The 22,007-nt window shown below is 41.5% G+C and overlaps 1 protein-coding gene across 3 annotated transcripts in view; it reads right to left on the bottom strand.

The window, feature by feature from the left end:
• LOC144692240 (polypyrimidine tract-binding protein 2) overlaps positions 1-22,007 on the bottom strand; it is a 73,986-nt gene that overhangs the window by 36,332 nt on the left and 15,647 nt on the right. For all 3 annotated transcript variants that reach the window (XM_078560832.1, XM_078560833.1, XM_078560834.1), the window contains exons 4-7: positions 18,071-18,243; positions 5,646-5,789; positions 4,276-4,440; positions 4,086-4,196 (exon numbers count right to left, since the gene is read on the bottom strand). In XM_078560832.1, the coding sequence (XP_078416958.1) occupies positions 4,086-4,196; positions 4,276-4,440; positions 5,646-5,789; positions 18,071-18,243 (593 nt within the window). The remainder of the gene's footprint in view (positions 1-4,085; positions 4,197-4,275; positions 4,441-5,645; positions 5,790-18,070; positions 18,244-22,007) is intronic.

The raw sequence follows: 22,007 nt of genomic DNA, 5'->3' as shown, positions 1-22,007 counted from the left end.
ATCAATTCTTTCTTCCCACCTGGTTTCCAGTTTTTTTTCCTTCCATGTGGTAAAGCACAAAAATTGTAAGTGCAACTACTGCTACAGAACACATAATTGAAGTAGGCCAGAAGAAAAATCAGCCTAGTAAAAACTTGCCTAAATAATGTTAAATAAAACAGTTGGGTGATCAAAACCTCATTGACAGCAATTTCCCCAACAAATGCAGCACGTTATTTCTACCAAAGTATTTGCACTTTGTTTCCGCATTCTAGGTTCAGCAGAAATGGTTTCAGTAAGAAGCACTTGGATTAGGTGGTTGCATGGCAATGAAGTACTTCCTTCTAGTAATAGCCGTCATATGTAAATGTGCTTGCTTTCCACTGAGAAAGTTGAACAGGTTGCATCTTCCAAAAGGCTTGTTAAGTAACTGTCAAAGATAACTTGCTTCAAATGCAAGGGTGCAGAATGTACTCTGGGTGTGGGACTTCAATGTCCACCACCAAAGGTGGCTCATTGCACCACTAATGACAGCCTTAAATCACATAGCTGCTAGACTGGGGGTGTGGCAGGTGGTGAGGGAGCCAAGGGGAAAAACATACTTGACCTCATCCTCAGAAGCATCTGTCCATGACAGGAGCGGTAGCAGTGACCACTGCAGTCATTGTGGAGACAAAGCTCCGCCTTCACGATGAAGATACCCTCCATCGTGTTGTGTGGCACTACCGCTGTGCTAAATGGGATAGGTTTCAAACAGCCCTAGCAAATCAAGACTGGGCGTCCATGAGGCATTGTGGGCCATCAGCAGCAGAACTGTACTCAACCACAATCTGTAACCTCATGGCCCGGCATATCCTCACTCTACCATAACCATCAAGCCAAGGAATCAACCCTGGTTCAATGAAGACTGCAGGAGGGCATGCCAGGAGCAGCACTAGGCATACCTAAAAATGAGGTGTCAACCTTGTGAAGCTATAACACAGGGCCGCTTGTGTGCCAAACATAAGCAGCAACTGACAGACAGAGCTAAGTGATCACATAACCAACAGACCAGGTCTAAGCTCTGCAGTCCTGTCATATCCAGTTGCGAATGGTGGTGGACGACTAAACAACTTATTGTAGGAGGCTCCACAAATATTCCCATCCTCAATGATGGAGATGCCCAGCTCATCACTGCAAAAGATAAGGCTAAAGCATTTGCTATAATCTTCAGCCAGAAGTGCTGAGTGGATGATCCATCTCAGCCTCCTCCAGAAGGGCCCAGCATCATAGATGCCAGTCTTCAGTCAATTCGATTCATTTCACATATCATCAATAAATGGCTGAAGGCACTAGATACTGCAAAGGCTATGGACCCTGGCAATATTCCAGCTATAATACTGACGACTTGTGCTCCAGAACTTTCCGCACCCCTAGCCAAGCCGCTCCAGTAAGCTAGAACACTGGCATCCACCCAGCTATATGAAAAATTGCCCAAGTATGTCCTGTACACAAAAGGGCAAATCCAATCTGGCCAATTACCGCCCCATCAGTCTACTCTCCATCATCAGTAAAGTAATGGAAGGGGTCTTCAACAGTACTATCAAGTGGTACTTAATAATAACCTGCTCACCGATGCCCAGTTTGGGTTCCGCCAGAGCCACTGAGCTCCTGACCTCATTACAGCCTTGGTTCAAAATTAGACAAAACAGCTGAACTCCCAAGGTGAGGTGAGAGTGACTGCCCTTGACATCAAGGCAGCATTTGACCAAGTGTGGCACCAAGGAGCCGTAACAAAACTGGAGTCAATGGGAACCAGGGGGAAAACTCTCCGCTGGTTGGAGTTACACCTAGCACAAAGGAAGATTGTTGTTGGAGATCAGTCATCCAGCTCCAGGATATTACTGCAGGAGTTCCTCAAGGTAGTGTCCTCAGCCCAACCATCTTCAGCTGCAGGTCCTGATGGACTTCATCCTAGAGAGCCTTAAAAGTAGCAGCTGAGCTAGATGATGGTTCTGATTTTCCAAAATTCCCCACATTCTGGAAAGGTCCCATCAGATTGGAAAATAGCAAATGTAACTTTTTTAATCAAGATAGGTAGAAGACAGAAGGCAGGAAACTACAGGCCAGTTGGCTTAATATCTGTCATAGGGAAAATGGAATCTATTATCAAGGAGATTATAGTGGGGCACTTAGAAGATCCCAATGCAATCAGGCAGTCAACATGGCTTTGTGAAAGGGAAATTGTGTTTGACTAATTTATTAGAGTTCTTTGAGGTAACAAGCATTGTGGATAAAGAGGAACCTGTGGATGTGGTGTACTTCGATTTCAGAAGGCATTTGATAAGGTGCCACATCAAAAGATTACGACACAAAATAAGAGCTCATGCTGAAGGGGGTAACATATTAGCATGGATAGAGGATTGGTTAGCTAACAGGAAACAGAGTTAGCAGAAATGGTTGGCAAGATATAACGAATGGAGTGCCAGGGATCAGTGCTGGAGGTCTGAACTATTTACAATCTATATTAATGATACGGATCATGGGATGAATATTTGGTTGCAAAATTTGACGAGACAAAGATTGGTAGGAAAGTAAGTTGTGAAGAGGACATAAGGATTCTGCAAACAAGAATAGGTTAAGTGAAAGGACAAAAATTTGGCACGGAGTATAATGTGGGAAAATGTGAACTTGTTCATTTTAGCAAGAATAAAAAAGTAGCATATTATTTAAATGGGGAGAAGAGAAACTGCAAACTTGAAGCACAGAGGGATCTGTGTGTTCTAGTACATGAATCACAAAAACTTAGTATGCAGGTACAGCAAGTGATCAGGAAGGCAAATGAAATGTTGTTGTTTAATTTAAGGGGAATGGAATATAAAAGTAGGGATGTTTTGCTACAGTTGTATAGGGTATTGGGGGGACCACCTCTAGAGAACTGCGTACAATTTTGGTCTCCTTATTTAAGAAAGGAGACAACTGGAAATAGCTCAAAGGGGTTCCACTCAACTGATTCCTGGGATGAGGGAGGGATGAGGTGAGCAGGAGAGAGGCATCAAGTGGAAGGATTGGCGAGCAGCCCACAGGGAAGACAAAGGTTGAGCGATAGCTTCAGGCTTCCAGGAACTGACACGAGTGAATTTGACTGTTAATTCAACCTGATTAATCCTGTCAGACTTGGCTCTCGTCTGTTAATTTCCTGTGTCCTGGGGGAGTCTATGAGCTCTTTGCTCATGGCCTACAGTGGCAGTAAACCTCACTTAACCCATCAGGGCATGCGCAGCTATAATAATGAACTGCACAGCACTTGATTCGCTGCTGTGTGGCTGCACAGATATGCAGCTTAGCGGGAATAAAGCTCTAAACTCATCTTTTGGTTCTTCAATTGTTCCATTACTGTCTCCTTTTGCCTTGCACCATTACATTTGTCGTTTACTCTCTTGTGCTTTCCACCCTATCATAGATCTTCCTTTTTTCTTTCCCTTCCTCTGAACTTGCTTAAAACCTATTACGTTACCAACTTTTTACAGTTCTGATGAATGTCACTGACCTGAAATATTAACTCCATTTCTCTCTTCATAGATATTGCCTGGCCTGCTGAGTATTTCAAGCAATACTTCACAGTTACGTGGTCAGAAAAGCAACTTCAATTGTAAGAGAAGTGTAAGCATATATGCAGGCATGATTTGGGAAAATTGGTGACCAGCTTTTTGAGTTTGAAGAAATTATGAAGTAATCTCAGCTGTACATTTCAATCCCATTAATAATGATTTCACATATTGCATGTTCAAGTCAAAATTTACTTTCAAGTTATGGCCAAGTAAAGCAAGAACAAAAACATTTGAGTGTTAGAATGCTAATTTTGATTCATAGATATTAAGTGGACGGCTTTACATTGGTTGTAACATTTTACCTTCAAAAATATGCAGGTATGTAAATATACTAAATCCAGAACTGGCACAGTTCTCAGCCAGACTAGCTAATAAGAGTTCCCAGTTAAGCATAAAAGCCATCACCTGAAACCTATAGCTTACTATCATCTTGCTCCACTGAAGCCCATTTGCCTGTCAGTACAATGGTAAACAGAAATGCAGGTGTAATGGAAAGTTTCAGCTGTGCCCACTTACCAGTTTTGCTTGTTGTGCATTCATAGGATCAGAATATTGCAGCAGAGCTTGAAACTGATTATTCTTTGTAAAAGTAATGATTTTCAATACTGGCCCAAACTTGGAAAAAATCTTTAAAAAACAAAAATTCAATTATTGTCCATCAAAATGAGTTTAAATCTACACAAAACAATGTGAAGCATAAACGCACCTGATAAAGTACATCCAGAGTGACTGGATAGTACATGTTGTCAATAATTACTCTCAGTACTGGGCTCTGTGCTGGCGTCACTGCACTCTCACTGACTGTAGTTCCGGTAAGTGGGGTGCTTGCTGTCTGCACAGCAGTTACAGCCTGAAGAACTGCTTGGGCACGCTGAAAGCAATAACAGGCAAATTAATTTTCCCATTTCACCTCAGTTTCATTTTAAAGCATTATTTTAGAGATATAATTTTTAAACAAACGATCAAATCAATTTTACTTCGCCCAAATTAGGGGAAAGGGGAGAAAGGAGAAACAAAATTAAAAGTTACTGTATGTCAGTTTAAAAAATAGAAATCAAAATTAGAATTCAGTTTGCTAAGTTTGCTGAGCACTAAGTTCAAACTAAGGTGTTATTTACTTTATTAATTCAATTAAGCAGATAATTTATTGTGTTAAAAGTTGAAATTATTGATAAGGTGCCACACAAGGTTAAAATGCAAGATAGAGTTTGGGTAATGTATTAGCATGGATAGAGGGTTGGTTAATGGACAGGAAGCAGGCAGTAGGGATAAATAGGGCATTTTCAAGTTGGCAGGCTAAGACTAGAGGAATGTCACAATGATCAGCTATTTATAATCTATATTAATGACTTAGACAAAGTAATGTATCTTCTGAGGCAAGGTTGGACAGGCTGGGCTTGCATCCATGTGATGATGCAAAGCTAAGCAGGTAGATAAGCTGTGAGGAGGACACAAAATATGCTGAAAAGAGATGTAGAGAGATTAAGTGAGTAGGCAACAAGGTGCCAGTTGAAGCATAATGTAGGGAAGTGTGAGAGTTATTCACTTTGGTAGTCAGAAGAGAGAAGTAGGATATTTATTACAAGGTGCGAAATAGCTAAGTATTAATGTTCAGGGACTTGGATGTACTCGTACAAGGAACACAACGGGTACACTAAACCACCATCTCCCCCCGTGCAGCAAAGGTTCCCCAGATTGGTTTTGAAATGAGGGGGTTATCCTACAATGAGAGGCTGAATAAATTGGGCCCATGCTCTCTGGAGTTCAGAAGAATGAGGGGTGATCTCATCTATAATCTATAGGTTGGTCTGGACTGAAATTTTGAAAAAATGCACACTACAAATAGTTGAAACCACCAATTTATTGATTTCCTTTGCACCACTATAGGCACCACTCAGTAATGTTTGAACCTAAAGTAGTTTAACGTTTAGGTTTAGGAATACAGGCATTAGATTAAAAAATCATGGCAGACATCCACTAAAACCCCAAATTTCAAATTCATAATTCCAAAAAAAAGAAACAGATGAGTGAAAAGGTATGAACGTGTAGCCTTTTCACAATGAACTAAACAATAACCTGGTTTAAAGCATTGTCTGTCTTCAACTCTTTATGGTTCGAGTACTGGATATAGATAGGCTGGTTCCGAAGATGAGGTGTTACTGCAGTATAGTAATTCACCATGGTGATAGCTGCCTCTTCAGAAGCCATTTCCAAGAAAGCCTGAAGGAGCACAAAGAAGGCATACTAATGGTGAGCACAAGTTAAAAGTTGACAATTCAAACCTTTAGACAATGGCATCAAACCAATTCATAAAGTAACACCTGCTTCGTAGTCCAGCATTTTGTTTATAATTATTAACTTACAAATAAATTTTACAACATTGGATCTCAATTGCTAGTTGCCATCTTAAATTCCCACACTTCTGCACAAAAGTATCTCAACATTTAAACGATAGATTTTAAAGCAGAACCCTTTGGACTACACATTTCCAAGCTATGATTAATTGAAACTTTAGTGATCTTGTTCCCAGTGCTACTCTGCATTTGACAATTACTCGTCTTTTCCTTAATATCTCCCAAAGCTACACAGGAAAGAAACGTTTGGAATAGCAGAAAAGTAAACAACAGAAATTCATATATTCTTACTCTAATACACAATACGTATTACAATCCAGATCTTTGTATATCCCACCTCCGCTTGATGCTTTTAAATCAGGAATTAATTCCTTAGAACATATTCAAAGAAAGTCCATGTGGCATTTTTACCAATTATTGCTATTATAATTAATTGACATTAGTCTCACAGAAAAGGTTTCCAAATGCTCACATAATATACGCCATCGGCTGGAAATCGCAGGGGAGGTTGCGCAACCCATTCACGCCGACAGGAAAACTACCCCCATTAAATCAGCGGCAGGAATGACCTGAAACAGGGAACCTGCCACTGGCTAATTAGGCTCATCAACAAGCCACTTAAAGGTTATTATCCCAGAGTCCAGCGAGGTTTAGTGGTAGCTCAGGGATTCTTCCAAACTTCCATGTGTTTCCTGTACCTCTTGAAGGCCACCCAGCAAACCCTGTCAGGGATGCCAGTGGCCTCCTGGGGCATCCTTTTTTCAAAGGCACTTAGTGCCCAATCTAGGGACCAAGCATCGGGAAGGGAGGTGCCCACTGAGGACAACTGGATCCAAGCTTCACCAGCACATTCTAGCACCAACCAGAGAGCAGACTATATTAGGTCTGGTAATGTGCTAGGATACAGGATAAGTGGGTAATTTTTGGGTTGACAAGATGTGAAGAGTGGAGTGCTATAGGGATCAGTGCTGCAGTGTCGTATTTATAATTTATATCAATGATTTGGATGAAGGGACCAAACGTATGGTTGCTAGATTTGCGGATGAGGCAAAGATAGGTAGGAAAGTAAGTTGTGAAGAAGACATAAGGATTCTGCAAAGGGACATTGATAGGTTAAGTGAGTGGGCAAAAATTTGGACATGGAGTATGAAAAGTAGAAAAATGCGAATTTGTTCACTTTGGCAGGAAGAATAAAAAAGTAGCATCTTATTTAAATTGAGAGAGATTGAAGAACTCGAAGTACAGAAGGATGTGTCTGTCCTGGCACATGAATAACAAAAAGGTTACTATGCAAGGACGGCAAGTGATTAGGAAGGCAAATGGAATGTTGTCGTTTATTGGAAGGGGAATGAAATAAAAAAATAGGAGGGATGTTTTGCTATAGTTGTACAGGGCATTGGTAAGACCACATCTGGAGTATTGTGTACAGTTTTGGTCTCCTTATTTAAGAAAGGATTTTAGTGCTTTAGAAGCAGTTCAGAGAAGGTTCACTGGACTGATACCTGGGGTTTGGGGGTGGGGCAAGGTTAGACAGGCTGGGCCTGTATCCATTGAGTTTAAGAATGAGAGGTGATCATATTGAAACATACAAGGTCCTGAGGGGGCTTGACAGGGTGGATGCTGAAAGGATGTTTCCCCTTGTGGGAGAGGCTAGAACTAAGGGACACAATTTAAAAATAAGGGGTCTCCCATTTAAGACAGCAATGAGAAGAAATGTTTTCTCTCAGAAGGTCAAGAGCACTCTCTTCCCTGGGCAGCAGTGGAGGCAAGGCCATTGAATATTTTTACGGCAGAGGTACTTGACTAACAAAGGAGTCATAGGTTATCGGGGGTGGGAGGAATGCGGTCAGCCACGATCTCATTGAATGGTGGAGCAGGCTTGAGAAGCCGAATGGCCTACTCCTGCTCCTAATTCATATGTTCATATGTCCAAGTTCTATTTATAGATATATGTTTCAAGTGAGAATCTGCAAGTGGCTTTTCCTCATTTTTTGCTCATCGCCCAGAGCTATACAAGGTTGAAAAGTTTGGGAAAAGCTCAACAGCAAACAACAGAAATTCAGATATTTTCACTATCACATACAATGCATCATCACAAGCTACACCTTATTCCAGGATCATCCTAGAATGCAAAGAACTGCAGGCTTCTTTTTCTCTACTGTGAACGAACATCTTCTTACATCTCCTCTCTGTCCCCCCTCTACCTCCATCTATAAAACGTCTGAGCAGCTAACGGGCATCTTCCTGTCACGAAGTTCAAGAGCATCCGATCAGATGCCTCTGCTGCTAACCTCCATTCCCTAGTCCATTAAGCCTAACTTCTTCAAAAGTTTCCCCTGCTCTAGCCCTGAACTTGCATTGTTCTCTAGTTTGTCTGCCTACCCTGAAGCCTTCTCCAAGCGCATCTTCTTCAAGAGCCGACCTGCTCTCCCCGGCCCTATTCCTACTGAACTGCTGAACACTCTAACTTTCCTGGTTCCCCTGTTGGCTAAGCTGTCAACAGTTTTCTTCCTTGGGGTACTTTCTGTCCCTCTCTTTAAAATCAGCCATCATTGCCCCTCTACTCAAATAATCAACCCGTGATGTCAAGACACTTGTAAACTACAACCGCATCTTCAACTTCCCTGTCCCCCGCAAAGTCCTTAAGCTCCGTCATCTCGCAAATCTGTACTCACCTAGAGAAGCAGCGATTTACATGCACTTCTTCCAATTTAGTCTACTTTATTAGTTGTTCACAATGTGGTCTCTTCAACGCTGGGGAGGCCAAATGCAGACTGGGCGACTAGTTTACAGAACACCTCTAATCAGTCATTAGGCATGACTCCGGGGTTCCAGTGACCTGTCATTTTAATTCTCCGTCTTGCCCTCACATGACATTTCTGTCCAGGCCTGCTGCATTGTTCTGGTGAAGCTCAATGCAAGCTTGAGGTGCCTCATCTTTCAATTAGGAACTTAACAGCCTTCTGGACCCAACGATGAGTTCAACAATTTCAGACCATAAACTCTTTCTCTTTGAATGTTTGACAGTAGCACACCTGCTCTCGACATTTCTTTTTCATCTGAAATGCTTCTGTGATTCAATCTCCCCGCCTTCCACTCGATTGCAGATCTTCCTTTTGTCCTCGTCTCACTCATTCATTGCTCAAAACCGACTACATCTCTAACTTTTCCCAGTTCTGATGAAAGATCATCAACCTGAAACATTAGCTCCGTTTCTCTCTCCACTTCTACAGACCATTTTCTGTTTTTATTTCAGATTTTCAGCATCTACAGTATTCTGTTTTTCGGTTAACTCTATATTATCGACAACCCTACCTCTGCACTTCTGTTGTTAAAACCCTCATCCATGCCTGTTACCTCTAGACTTGACTACTCCAACGCAATTCCTGGGTGACCATCCACCTTCTACCCTCCATAAACTTGGTCATTCAAAACTTTCAGAGGGGAGGCAAGAGTGACTGTCCTTAACATCAAACCAGCATCTAACTAAATGTGGCATCAAGGAGCCCAAGCAAAATTGAAGTCATTGGAAATCAGGAGGAAAAGTTTCCGCTGGTTGGGAGTCATACCTAGCATAAAGGAAGATGTTGATTAGTGTGGGCCATCTCAGCCCCAGGACATCATTGCAAGAGTTCCTTGGGGTAATGCCTTGGAATTCCCTCCCTAACAGCACTATGGGTGTACCTTCACCACATGGATAGCAGTGGTTCAAGAAGGCAGCTCACCACCACCTTCTCAAGAACAATTAGGAATGGGCAATAGTGCTGGTCTAGCCAGCCACGCTCAGATCCTGTAAACAAATAAAAAGCATTTTTGTTCCTTGGCTCGAGCCAAATAGATTCTCTCCTTGACACCTCTGCGACATCCTCTTTTTCCAGCACTGCAATGCTTTCCTTCATCATTACTACCCTCCCCATGTTCTTCATTTTCTATCTGTCCTGAACACTTTATTCAGGAATATTAAGCACCCAGTCCTGCCCTTCTTTGAGCCAGGAGTGTTACAGCCACGTCATATTTCCACATGACAATCTGTGCCTGTAACTCATTAATCTTATTTACCACTCTGTGCATTCACATACATGTACAATAACCATGATTTAGACTTTATTACTTTCTCCCTTACTCTGGGATAACCTATTAACTTACTATTTCCAAATCAAATGCTATCTATCTCTGTGCACCTTGGTATTCTCCCTGATATTACTTCCTGGTTCCTACACCCCTGTCAAGTTAGTTTAAACCCTAACCAGTAGCACCAGCAAAACACCCTGCAAGGAACTCAGTCCCAGCTCTTGGTGCAGCCCAATTCATCTGTGCAGGTCCGATCTCCCCTAGAGCCACTCCCAATGCCCCAAGAACCTAAAGCCCTCCCTCCTACACCACCTTCCCAGCCAGGCATTCATCATGCATTTATCCTCCTATTTCTACACTCATTCACGTGTGGTACTGGTGTAATCTGGAGATAACTACTTTTGAGATCTTGCTTGCTACTTTTCTACCTAGCTCCATAAATACTGACTGCTGCACCACATCCCTCTTTTTGCCTTTGTCTTTTGTGCCAATGTGGACCATGACTGCTGGCTGTGCACCCTCCTCCCTCAGGGTGCCCTCCAGCTGCTCAGTGACATCTTTAACCCTTCTGACCTTATGATGGAAGGAAGTTCATTGATGAAGCAGCTGAGGATGGTTGCGCCTAGGACACTACCCTGAGGAACTCCTGCAGTGATGTCCTGGAGCTGAGATGATTGGCCTTCAACAATCACAACCATCTTCCTTTATGCTTGGTGTGACTCCAACCAGAGGAGTTTTCCCTGATTCCACTGACCCCTGCTAGGGCTCCTTGATGCCACACTCAGTCAAACGCTGCCTTGATGTCACTCTCACCTCACCTTGGGAATTCATGTTCTTTTGTCCATGTTTGAACCAAAGCTGTAATGAGGTCAGGAGCTGAGTGATTTTGGCAGAACCCAAACTGAGCATCAGTGAGCAGGTTATTGCTAAGCAAGTGCCGTTTGATAGCACTGTTGATGACCCCTTCCATCACTTTACTGATGATCGATATTAGACTGATGAGGCAGTAATTGACCAGGTTATATTTGTCCTGCTTTTTGTGTACAGAACATACCTGGGCAATTTTCCACATTGCCAGGTAGATGCCAGTGTTGTTACTGTACTGGAAGAGCTTGGCTAGGGATGCGACAAGTTCTGGAGCACGTGTTCAGTGCTATTGCCAGAATATTGTCAAGGCACATAGCCTTTGAAGTACCCAGTGCCTTCAGCCATTTCTTGATATCATATGGTGTGAATCGAATTAGCCAAAGCGTGGCATTTGTGATGCTGGGTCCTCCGGAAGAGGCAGAGATGGATCATCCACTCGGCACTTCTGGCTGACGATTGTTGCAAATGATTCGGCTTTATCTTTTACTGATTGAAGCCTCCTCCTCCAGTGAGTTGTCCACCACCATTCACAACTAGATATGGAAGGGCTACAGAGCTTAGATCTGATCCGTTGGTTGTGGAATTGCTTAGTCCTGTCCATCACTTGCTGCGTATGTGGTTTGGCACACAAGTGTTGTAGCTTCACCTAATTTTTAGGTATGCCTGGTGCTGCTCCTGCACTCTTTGTTGAACTAGGGTTGATCCCTTGAATTGGTGGTAATGGTAGAGTGGGGAATATACTGGGCCATGAGGTTACACATTGTGGTTGAGTACAATTCTGCCACTGCTGATGGCACACAGCGCCTCATGGATTCCCAGTCGAGTTGCTAGATCTATTTGAAATCTATCCCATTTAGCACAGTGGTAGTGCCACATGACACGATGGAGGGCATCCTCAATGTGAAGACAGGACTTTGTCTCCACTCCTGATACTGACATGGGACAGATGCATCTGCGACAGACAGGTCGGTGAGGATGAGATCAAGTATGTTATTCCATCTTGTTGGTTCCCTCGCCACCTGCCGCAGACCCAGTCTAGCAGCTATGTCCTTTAGGACTCGGCCAGCTCAGTCTGTAGTGGTGCTACTGAGCCACTCTTGGTGATGTACATTGAAGTCCCCCACCCAGAGTACATTCTATGCCGTTGCCACTCTCAGTGCTTCCTCCAAGTGGTATTCAACACGGAGGAGTGCTGATTCCTCAGCTGAGGGGAGGGGGCAATGATACGCGGTAATCAGCAGGTGGTCTCCTTGTCCATGTTTGACCTGATGCCACAAGGCTCCATGTGGACTGGTCAAACATGGGCAAGGAAACCTCCTGATTACCACGTACCGTGCTCCCCCTCAGCTGATGAATCAGGTGCAAACATATTGTTTGGTGTAGCCTGTAGACCACCAACTAGTGGGAAAAATGTAGGGAACAAATTGGCAAGGAAATTACAGAGAATAGATTAGCTTGAATGGGGAGCATTAATTATCCAAATACAAACAGCGATAGTAGTGGTGTGAAGGGCAGAGGGAAAAGATTCCTAGTCTGTGTTCAAGAAAATTTTCTATAACAGTAATTTGAAGGCCAATGAGAAAGCAGGCACTGTTAACCCTGGTTCTTGGGAATGGGGTGTGCCAAGTAGCTCAAGTGTCCAACCATCTTCAGCTGCGTCATCAAGACCTGCCTTTCATCATAAGGTCAGAAGTGGGGATGGTTGCTGATGATTGCCCAATGTTCAGCACCATTCATGACTCCTCAGATATTGAAGCAGTCCATGTCCAAATGCAGCAAGACCTGGATGATATCAAGGCATGGGATGACAAGTGGCAAGTAACATTCGTGCCACGCAAGTGTCAGGCAATGACCATCGCCAACAAGAGTGAATCTAATCATCACCCCTTGACGTTCAATAGCATCACCATCACTGAATCCCCTACTATAAACATCCTGGGGGGAGGTTACCATTGACCAGAAACTGAACTGGACTGGCCATATAAATACTGCAGCTACAAGAGCAGGTCAGAGACTAGGAATCTTGCAACAAGTAACTCATCTCCTGACTCCTCAAAGCCTGTCCACCATCTACAAGGCACAAGTCAGGAGTGTGATGGAATACTCTACACTTGCCTGGATGAGTGCACCTCCCACAACACTCATGAAACTTGACACCATCCTGGACAAAGCAGCCCGCTTGACTGGCACCACATCCACAAACATTCACTCCTTCCACTACCAACGCACAGTAGCAGCAGTGTGTACCATCTACAAGATGCACTGCAGGAATTCACCAAGGCTCCTCTGACAGCACTTTCCAAACCCATGACCACTACCATCTAGAAGGACAAAAGCAGCAGATGGATGGGAACACCACCACCTGGAAGTTCCCCCCCCAAGTCACTCACCATCCTGACTTGGAAATATACCACTGTTCCTTCACTGTCGCTGGGTCAAAATCTTGGAACTCCCTCCCTAACAGCACTGTGGGTGTATCTACGCCACATGGACTGCAGTGGTTCAACTAGGGATGGGCAATAAATGCTGGCCCTACCAGCAAAGCCCAAACCCCCTGAATGAATTTTTTTAAAAATTAGGGGACAGTGATCATTGTATCATAAGGTTTAGGCTGACTATGGAAAAGGACAAAGAACAATCCAGAGTAAGAATAATTAACTGGGAGAAAGTCACTTCATTGGGTAAGAACGGATATAGCCGAATAAACTGGAGTCAAAAGTTGGCAGGGGAAACAGTAGCTAAACAGTGGACTATATTCAAAGAAGGGATAATTCAGACATAGTCAAGGTATATTCCCCTGGAAGGGAAAGGTAGGGCAAACAAATCCAGGGCTCCTAGATGACAAAAGGGATAGAAATTAAGATAAAGAAGAACAAGTGTGCTTATGACCCATGTTAGATAGAAAACACAATTGAGAACCAGGCTGAATATAGAAGGTTGAGAGGGGGAGTAAAAAAGCAAATAAGAGAAGCAAAGAGGGAGTATGAAAAGGCTGGCAGCCAACATAAAAGGGAATCCCAAAGTATTCTATACGCATATAAATAGTAAAAGGATGGTAAGAGGAGTAGAGCTGATGAGGGACCGAAAAGGGAATTCATACATGGAAACAAGGGACCTAGCTGAGAATATTAAATGAACACTCTGTATCTATCTTTACCAAGATGATGTTACCCAGGCCACGGTGAGGGGAGGCAATTCTGACACTAGATGGGCTTACAACTGATAAGGAGGTGGTATTGGTTAGGATGTCTTACTTAAAATGGATAAGGCACCAGGGACCGGATGAGATGCACCCAAAGATACTGAGGGAAGTGAAGTGGAAATTGTGGAGGCACTGGCCATAATTTTTCAGTCTTCCTTAGACTCAAGGTGGTGCAGAGGACTGGAGAACTGCAAATGTTACACCCTTGTTAAAAAAGTAAGTAAAGATAAGTCCAGCAACCACAGGCCAGTCAGTTTAACTTTGGTGGTGGGGAAACAATAATTTGGGACCAATTTAATGGACAAATGCAAGTTAATTAAGGAAAGCCAGGATGGATTTCTTAAGGGAAAATTATGTTTAACTAACCCACTGGAGTCCTTTTTGAAGAGGCAACAGAGAAGATTGATGAGAGCAAGGCAATTATGTGGTGTATATGGACTTCCAGAAGGAATTTGATACAGTGCCACACAATAGACTTATGAACCAAGTTACAGTTCATGGAATAAAAGGGACAGTAGCAACATGGATACAAAATTGGCTGAGTAACAGGAAACAGACAGTAGCGGTTAATGGTTGTTTTTCTGGGCTGGAGGAAGGTTTGTAGTGGAGTTCCCTAGAGGTCAATGTTGAGATCTTTGCTTTTACTGATATACATATTAAAGACCTGGACCTTAGTGTACAGGACACAATTGCAAAATTCACAGATGATACGAAACTTGGAAACATTGTGAACTGTGAGGAGGATAGTACAGAACTTTGAAATGACTGACAAATTGATGAGATGGGTGGACAGGTGGCAGATGAAGTTCAACACGGTGAAATGCAACGTGATTCATTTTGGTAGGAACTTGGAGAGACAATACAAAATAAAGGTACAACTCTGAAGGGGGTGCAAGAGCAGAGGGACCTGGGTATATATGTGCATAAGTCATTGACAGTGGCAGGACAGGTTGAGAGTGGTTAATAAAACACAGAGTATACTAGGTGTTAATATAGGCATAGATTATAAGAGCAAGGAGATTATGTTGAACTTGTATAAGACACTGGACTCAACAGGAGTATTGTGCCCAGTTCTGGGCGCCACACTTTAGGAAGGATGTGAGAGCATCAGAAAATATTCAAGAGAATGGTTCCAGGAATGAGAAGCTTCAGTTATAAAGATTGGAGAAGTTGTGACTGTTTTCCTTCAAGGCTAGAGGAAATTTGATAGAGGTATTCAAAATCATGAGGGGTCTGGGCAGAGCAGCTACAGAGAAACTGTTCCCACTCGTGAAGGAATCATGAATGAGAGGGCACAGATTTAAAGTAATTGGCAAAAGAAGCAAAAGCAATATGAGAAAATACTTTTTCACACACTTCAGTGAAGGAGGTCTGGAATGCACTGCCTAAGTGTGTGGTGGAGACAGGTTCAATCAAAGCATTCAATAGGTAAGTAGACTGTTATCTGAAAATGAAGAATGTTCAGGGTTATGCAGAGAAGTCGGGAGAATGACAGTGAATTACTCATTTGGAGAGCTGGTACTGACACTATGGACCGAATAGCCTCCTTCTGCTCTATAGCAATTCTGTGAAATAGGGATTTTTACTGATGATTAGTGTTCAGCACCATTCATGATTCCTAAGATACTGAAGCATATCCAAATGCAGCAAGACCGGGGCAATGTTCAGGCTTGGGTTGATAAGTGGCAAGTAACTTTCACACCACACAAGTGCCAGGTAATGACCATCTCCAACAAAAGAGAATCCAACCAACTCCTCTTGACATTCAATAGCATAACTATCGCTGAATCATCCACCAACACCCTGGGAGTTACTATTGACCGGAAACTGAACCGGACCAGCCATATTTATACTATGGATGCAGGAGCAGGTCAGAGATTAGGAATGCTGCAGTAGCTCACCTCCGAATCCTCAAAGCCTGTCCACCATCTACAGGGGACAAGTCAAGGGTGTGATGGAATACTGTCCTTTTGCTTGAATGAATGTGTAGTTCCAACTCTCAAGAAGCTTGCTTGATCGCACCCCATCCGACCTTAAACATTCATTACCTCCAACACCACTGCACAGCAGCATCAGGAAGTACCATCTACAAGATGCACTGCAGCAACTCGCCAAGGTTCCTTCCAAACTTGCAAGTTCCACCTTTGCAAGTTCCCTCCAAGTCACACACCATCCTGACTTGAAACTATATTGCAGTCCTCTTTGACCAAGCTTTGAGCCATCTGCCCTAGTTATCTCCTTTTGGGGCTCACTGTCAAATTTTGCTTTATAGCACTCTTGTGAAATGCCTTGGGATGCTTTGCTATGTTAAAGGCACTGTATAAATACAAGTTGTGGACCACTGGCTAACAGAACAAATGGAATCTGATTTTAATTTAAAACACGCAATTGCAATTTGTGCTAAGTGCCACAATGTAAATAAATTGATCAAAATATTGCATATCACTGACTTTGCTGCTACCTGTCTTAAATTACAGAAGTGTAATTTTAATTCTGTGTATCATTTTCATAGAACTGTATGGAAATATAAGACAAAGAGGCCGCACAGCCCAACTAGTCCATGTTGGTGTTTATCCTCCACGTGAACAGTCATCTTAATCCCATGTACCTGCTTTATTCTCATATCCCTTTATCTCACTGTCCTTCAACTGAGTATCAAACCTATTTTTAAACGGTAACATGGTCTCTGCTTCAATCACTAATTCCAGCAGGTATTACAGAGTTTCATAGCCTTCTGCGTAAAATGATCTCTTCCCCCAAATCTTTTTACACATTAAAAACCTGTGAAAGTACTAGGGAACTATTTGCAATCGAACAATACCCAGCATAAATTATTCTACTGAAATTCTCAAAGATTAATCAGAAATTGTCAGCTAAATGGGGGGAAATTAATCTTATTGAAGGCTTCAGAATTCAGCTTTGAGTGGTTAGAGGGAGCATGCAGGAGAAAATACAAACAAGGTGACCAACTATTCTTCAAAGCATTAATTCTTGGGATGGAAAAACAGAGAAACTAAGAAATGTAATAGTTGCTTCATAATGCACCTACGGAACTAGATTAACTCAACCTTGTGATGCATTTAGATTTGTGTATATGTTGCAAAGTAGTAATATGTGCCCTTTCACACAACACGCCACTTACAAGCCATGCTTAATTATAAAACTTTAACAACTACATTGAAATACTTGATCATCAGGCAGCCCAAGTAGTGTCCCATTTAACTCGCTGTGAAAAGTTGTGCTAGTGATACTTAGCTATGGTTCTTAAGGCTAATGAAAATGTACAACCCACATAATTCCAAGCATTTCCGGATACACTGGCAAGTTAATTACTGACACTCTTGTCAAGTGTCATTTTCCACCAAGGACCTCCTCACTCTCCCAGCTTGAGCGTGAATAAGGAGGGTATAAAACCAGGACACTGACTTGTTTCTTACATTCACAGATACTGACTGATCTCCTTTATAACGTTAGCGTTGTGTATTTATTTCCAAATCCATGATTTGGTGCTAAATAGCAGTCATCTGAATGTCAGCACATCTTTCTCCTTAATATAGATAAAAACTCAAGGTTCTAGATCTCTTTTCACTAATGAGCAGGTGCAAGCACTATAATCCTCTAAAATGTACTAGGAAAGGGAATGGAAATATTTGAACAGGTAAATTATGATTAGACAAGATTAGCATGCTTTTGAATCCGGCTAAATGTCACCACGCCATTAAGGGAACCTCAAACACTTTGTACAGTTGAACATCCTTATACCAATTTTTCAGATATAGAAGAGGAGATATTCAAGTATAATTGAATGTACTTTACATTTCAACTGTTAAAAGCTTTCTGTAAATAATGGAAGTACTTTAAAAGTAGCTATATATTAAAAATAAAAGTTCGGAGCATAGTGAACAGTACTCACTTAGCATCCTTATTAAAGCATCAACTATAGTGCTAGATACATTGGCTTTAAACTATTATACCCATGCCAGGAATTCATTCTAGGCTGTACATACCTGGTTTTTCCCTTTCAGCATCAGAATGTTGGTAACTTTTCCAAATGGCAAGCCCAAAGCTATGACCTCAGTTTCCATGACTTCACTGGGCAGTTTCCTAATATGGAGAACACGGGATGGTGCACCAATCATCTTATCGTCACCTTTAAATTTCTTGCTGTCATTGCCGTTAGCTGCAGAACATAATAAAATGCAACATTTGCTGAAGTTTAAAAGACAGCAGTAAAAAATCTGTTGCCACATGAAAAACATCTTGTAGCTTTTCTTCAAATGATTTTGAAAAAAAAGTAGAAACTGCTAGAAGCTGGAAAAAAAAATAGTATAACTAATGGAATGTTAACGGTAATGAATGCAGGCAAATTAGCTGTATTGTAGATGGTCAGGTTGGGCATTCAAAGTTCAGTTCACAGTATTGTAGCATTGAACAAACATTTTCTGTAATTCAAGGTGTGGGGAAAAGATGAAGCTTTCGAGCATTTATTTTAGTTAAATTCCACTTTTGGACATTCAAATTTTTAACTACTGATGGGAAAAAAGTAATGATTGCTTTTTTCTTCAGAAAACGTGACAACATAGTCAGATTGTAGAGTGGTCTGGTATTTTCCAGTATAAAAATGACTATTAAACCTATAAGAGGAGTTAATACAAAGTGTGACAAAAACACAACAGGAAGTGTTGGTACAAGCAGGAAGTGCAAACCATTTATAGTATTTTGTGCACTAAATGCTAGACATTTTTATAATTTCCTTATTTTACAATTTTCTTGAAAAATAAAGCTACAACATGGCTTTACTACATCCAACGATAGCGTAATAATTTACCCCCAAACACAAAACTGGTCATTCGCAATCTGAAATAATTTATTGTAATTCAAGACTATTAAATAATCATATTCCTGTACAATCTTCAGTTAACTTTCTTCTTCCTAATTACCTCAAGGGTTGCAAGCTAGTTCAAATTAAGTGTGCAATGAGCAAATCTTTGTATGGACATTGAGATAAGCGTGAAAATTAATTTTCTTTGGGGGAGGAAGGGGAGAACTACCAGGAAGTATTCAGTAGCTACATAAAAGTTCAGGAAACAAAAAGTAATAATTAGTTAGTACAGAGAAACTACTTCCTCTGGTGGGAGTCCAGAACAAGGGAACATGCTAAAATTAGGGCAAGGTTGTTCAGAAGTGATGGCAGGAAGCACTTCTTCACACAAAGTAGTGGAATTCTGGATCTCTTTCCCTCCAAAAAACAGCTGACACGAAATCAATTGAAAATTTTAAAACCAAGATAGGTAAGATTCTTGTTAGACAAGGGTAATAAGATTACAGAACCAAGGGAGAATAACTGGAACTGATCTACAAGATCAATCATTATCTACTTGAATGGCAGATCTGGCTCCAGGGGTTGAATTCCCTCTCTCTGCTCTTATGTTATCACCCATGGCAGAAAGGGAGTCAAGACCAATTGTAATTTTAAGGTCAAGTCGGGTGAGAAGGCAAGGAATAATTGGACGTGACATGGAGATGCAACTAAGTACCCAATGTGAAGTCATAAATTATATTTTTTAAAATAATGTTTTGATTTGATATAGTCAAACAACAAAACATATGGCAATCTGAAAGGAAAGAATTAGAGTTAGTTGAAATATAGGAATTTCTTTGCAGTACAATGCTGAATGCAATGGGAGATGCAAAACTGAGGTGCTATGGCACTTCCACTGGGAGAGGTTGATAGTTCCTATTATTTATATAGTAGGAATATATAAATGGAAAAATGTGGACAAAGTGACAAAAATTTTGTAACAAGGAGGTTTTGTCAACAGGAAGGGCGCACAAATATAAAACTTGATGACACTTTGTTAATTCAGCTACAGTATATAAAAATTCTGCTGGGATTTGGATTTTGCAAATGGATTCAGGTGAGCACATAAATTAGCAATCTGTATTACAGCTCATCATTAGGTGAGGTCACTCTTTGATTATAACTGGTTTAACCAAATTAACAAAACCCACAACAACAAAACTTTAAACTGCTTGATATACTGAAGTACCATATGAAAATAAAGTCCAACTTTGGAGCATGTGATCAATATTTTAAAGCCTGCATTTAAATAAATTCCTTCACAGATCATATTTTATGAACAAAATTAATGTATCTTAGTGTGTTGGATCAAATATGTAAGAGGCAGGCTGCTACTTACCAGAGTACTAGTCGACCATTACATCAGTTGATTTTGACCCAAAACTAAACATAAGTCCTTTAAAACCCAGAACATGCAGGATTTGAAGAGATGGATAGGTTGGATTATGACATATACAACAACGAAAACCTAAACTTCATTCCCATTCATGCATCCTAACTGAGTGGACCATGAACAGATAGGGAAGTTTAGAATTTGCTGAGAATAGGAATTCAGTGAACAGGGAAAAGAAGACGTTTCTTTTCGCCTTTAACATTTGTAGTGGTTTGTGCAAGTTTAAGGCAGTAATTATTTAAAATTTTGTTCAATGTTTTAGCACCTAGTGGAACTTGGCGTGCAAAAAAGGGAAAACCCTAAAATGGACCAAAGGAAATCACTATAAACAAATATAATCTAAGAAAATGTAAGGGTCAGCAATAGAGAACTAGGATAACTAAATCGGACTTCAAAAAGTCTGAGATATTCCCATATCATTCATTCAACTGAGGAAAACATCTCCCAGACCTAGTGATGCCACAGGACAGCTGGTTGGTGAGTAATACTATTTACTCACCTGTGGGGAAAAAAATGTAAGTTTTTTTTAAACAAAAGCAGTCCACCTAATTTTAATTCAGGCTAATAATTTTTTTAAAACTCGATTGGGATGGAGGCGTGGAAGATGTGGCAGGCCGTGTTTCAGCACTGCAGTTTGTGCAAGATCTCACACAGCGAGATTTCCCACATTTGCATAAAATATCTGCAATCACTCACCCTGCTTCAGTCAAATTAAGAGGCATTCTGAAACATAAGAGAGGGGTTGAAATTTCTGGATAGTTTTATCCAGGACATTTACATCTCTGAGGAAAGCGCAGGTGCAGGAATGGGATAATGTCAAAACATAGGCCAACAGGGACGTAGGAAAAGCTGAGCAGGAGATCCCGCAGAAGCTCACCCTGTTCAAAAGGTACGAAGTACTTGCTACCCTTTAGGTCAAGGAGAAAGACTGCAGGGAGGACAGCCACAATGCAGACTAAAGAACTGTACCTTAATAGGCTAACTGATGGGGAGGAAAAAGAACACAATAGAAATGTGGTAGTGATAGGGGATATGATGGAACAAGGAATAAGGGGGTAGATGACATCTTATGCTGCCACAAATGTGTCCTGGTGTCAGTATACGGGATATCTTGGGGAGGCTGGAGAGGAGTTTGGAAAGGGAGGAGAAAATCCTGTTATGGTGACATGTTGGAACAAAAAGCGTTAGTAGGAAAAGGAAGATCATCCTGCTGAGAGGGTATCTGGAACTAAGGGCTAAATAAGTGGAATCTTCAGGTCAATAATTTCTGGATTATTTAAATGAGCCACATGCAAATTGAGAGACAGACAGACATTACCATGTGGCTGAAGGACTCCAGTGGGAAAGAGGGGCTTTATGGGACACTGACACCAGTATTGGGATGGGAAGGAACTGTACTGGTGGGACAGGTTCTACCTCAGCCAGAATGGGATCAGTATAATAGCAGAAAAGGATAAACAGGGAGACAGCAAGGTTTTTAATATGGTGAAGTCAGGAGGGGCATCAACAAAAAAACTAAACACGTAAATAAATAAACGAAACAGGAAAGATGAGCGTAGGTCAGACTAAACCAAGAGAAGGCCATAAATGGTCAGGGAATAAATAGCTATAAAATAGCACTGTAAAAATGTGTTAAAAAATGAAGAAAAAGTAACTGTTGAAATGAGTTGTTTGTGCAGCTATGCAGTGT

Source organism: Cetorhinus maximus, chromosome 17 (genome assembly GCF_964194155.1).
Source record: "Cetorhinus maximus chromosome 17, sCetMax3.hap1.1, whole genome shotgun sequence".
NCBI lineage: Eukaryota > Metazoa > Chordata > Chondrichthyes > Lamniformes > Cetorhinidae > Cetorhinus > Cetorhinus maximus.
Note: the sequence above shows the minus strand (reverse complement) of the source record. Positions and strands in the feature narration are given on the sequence as shown.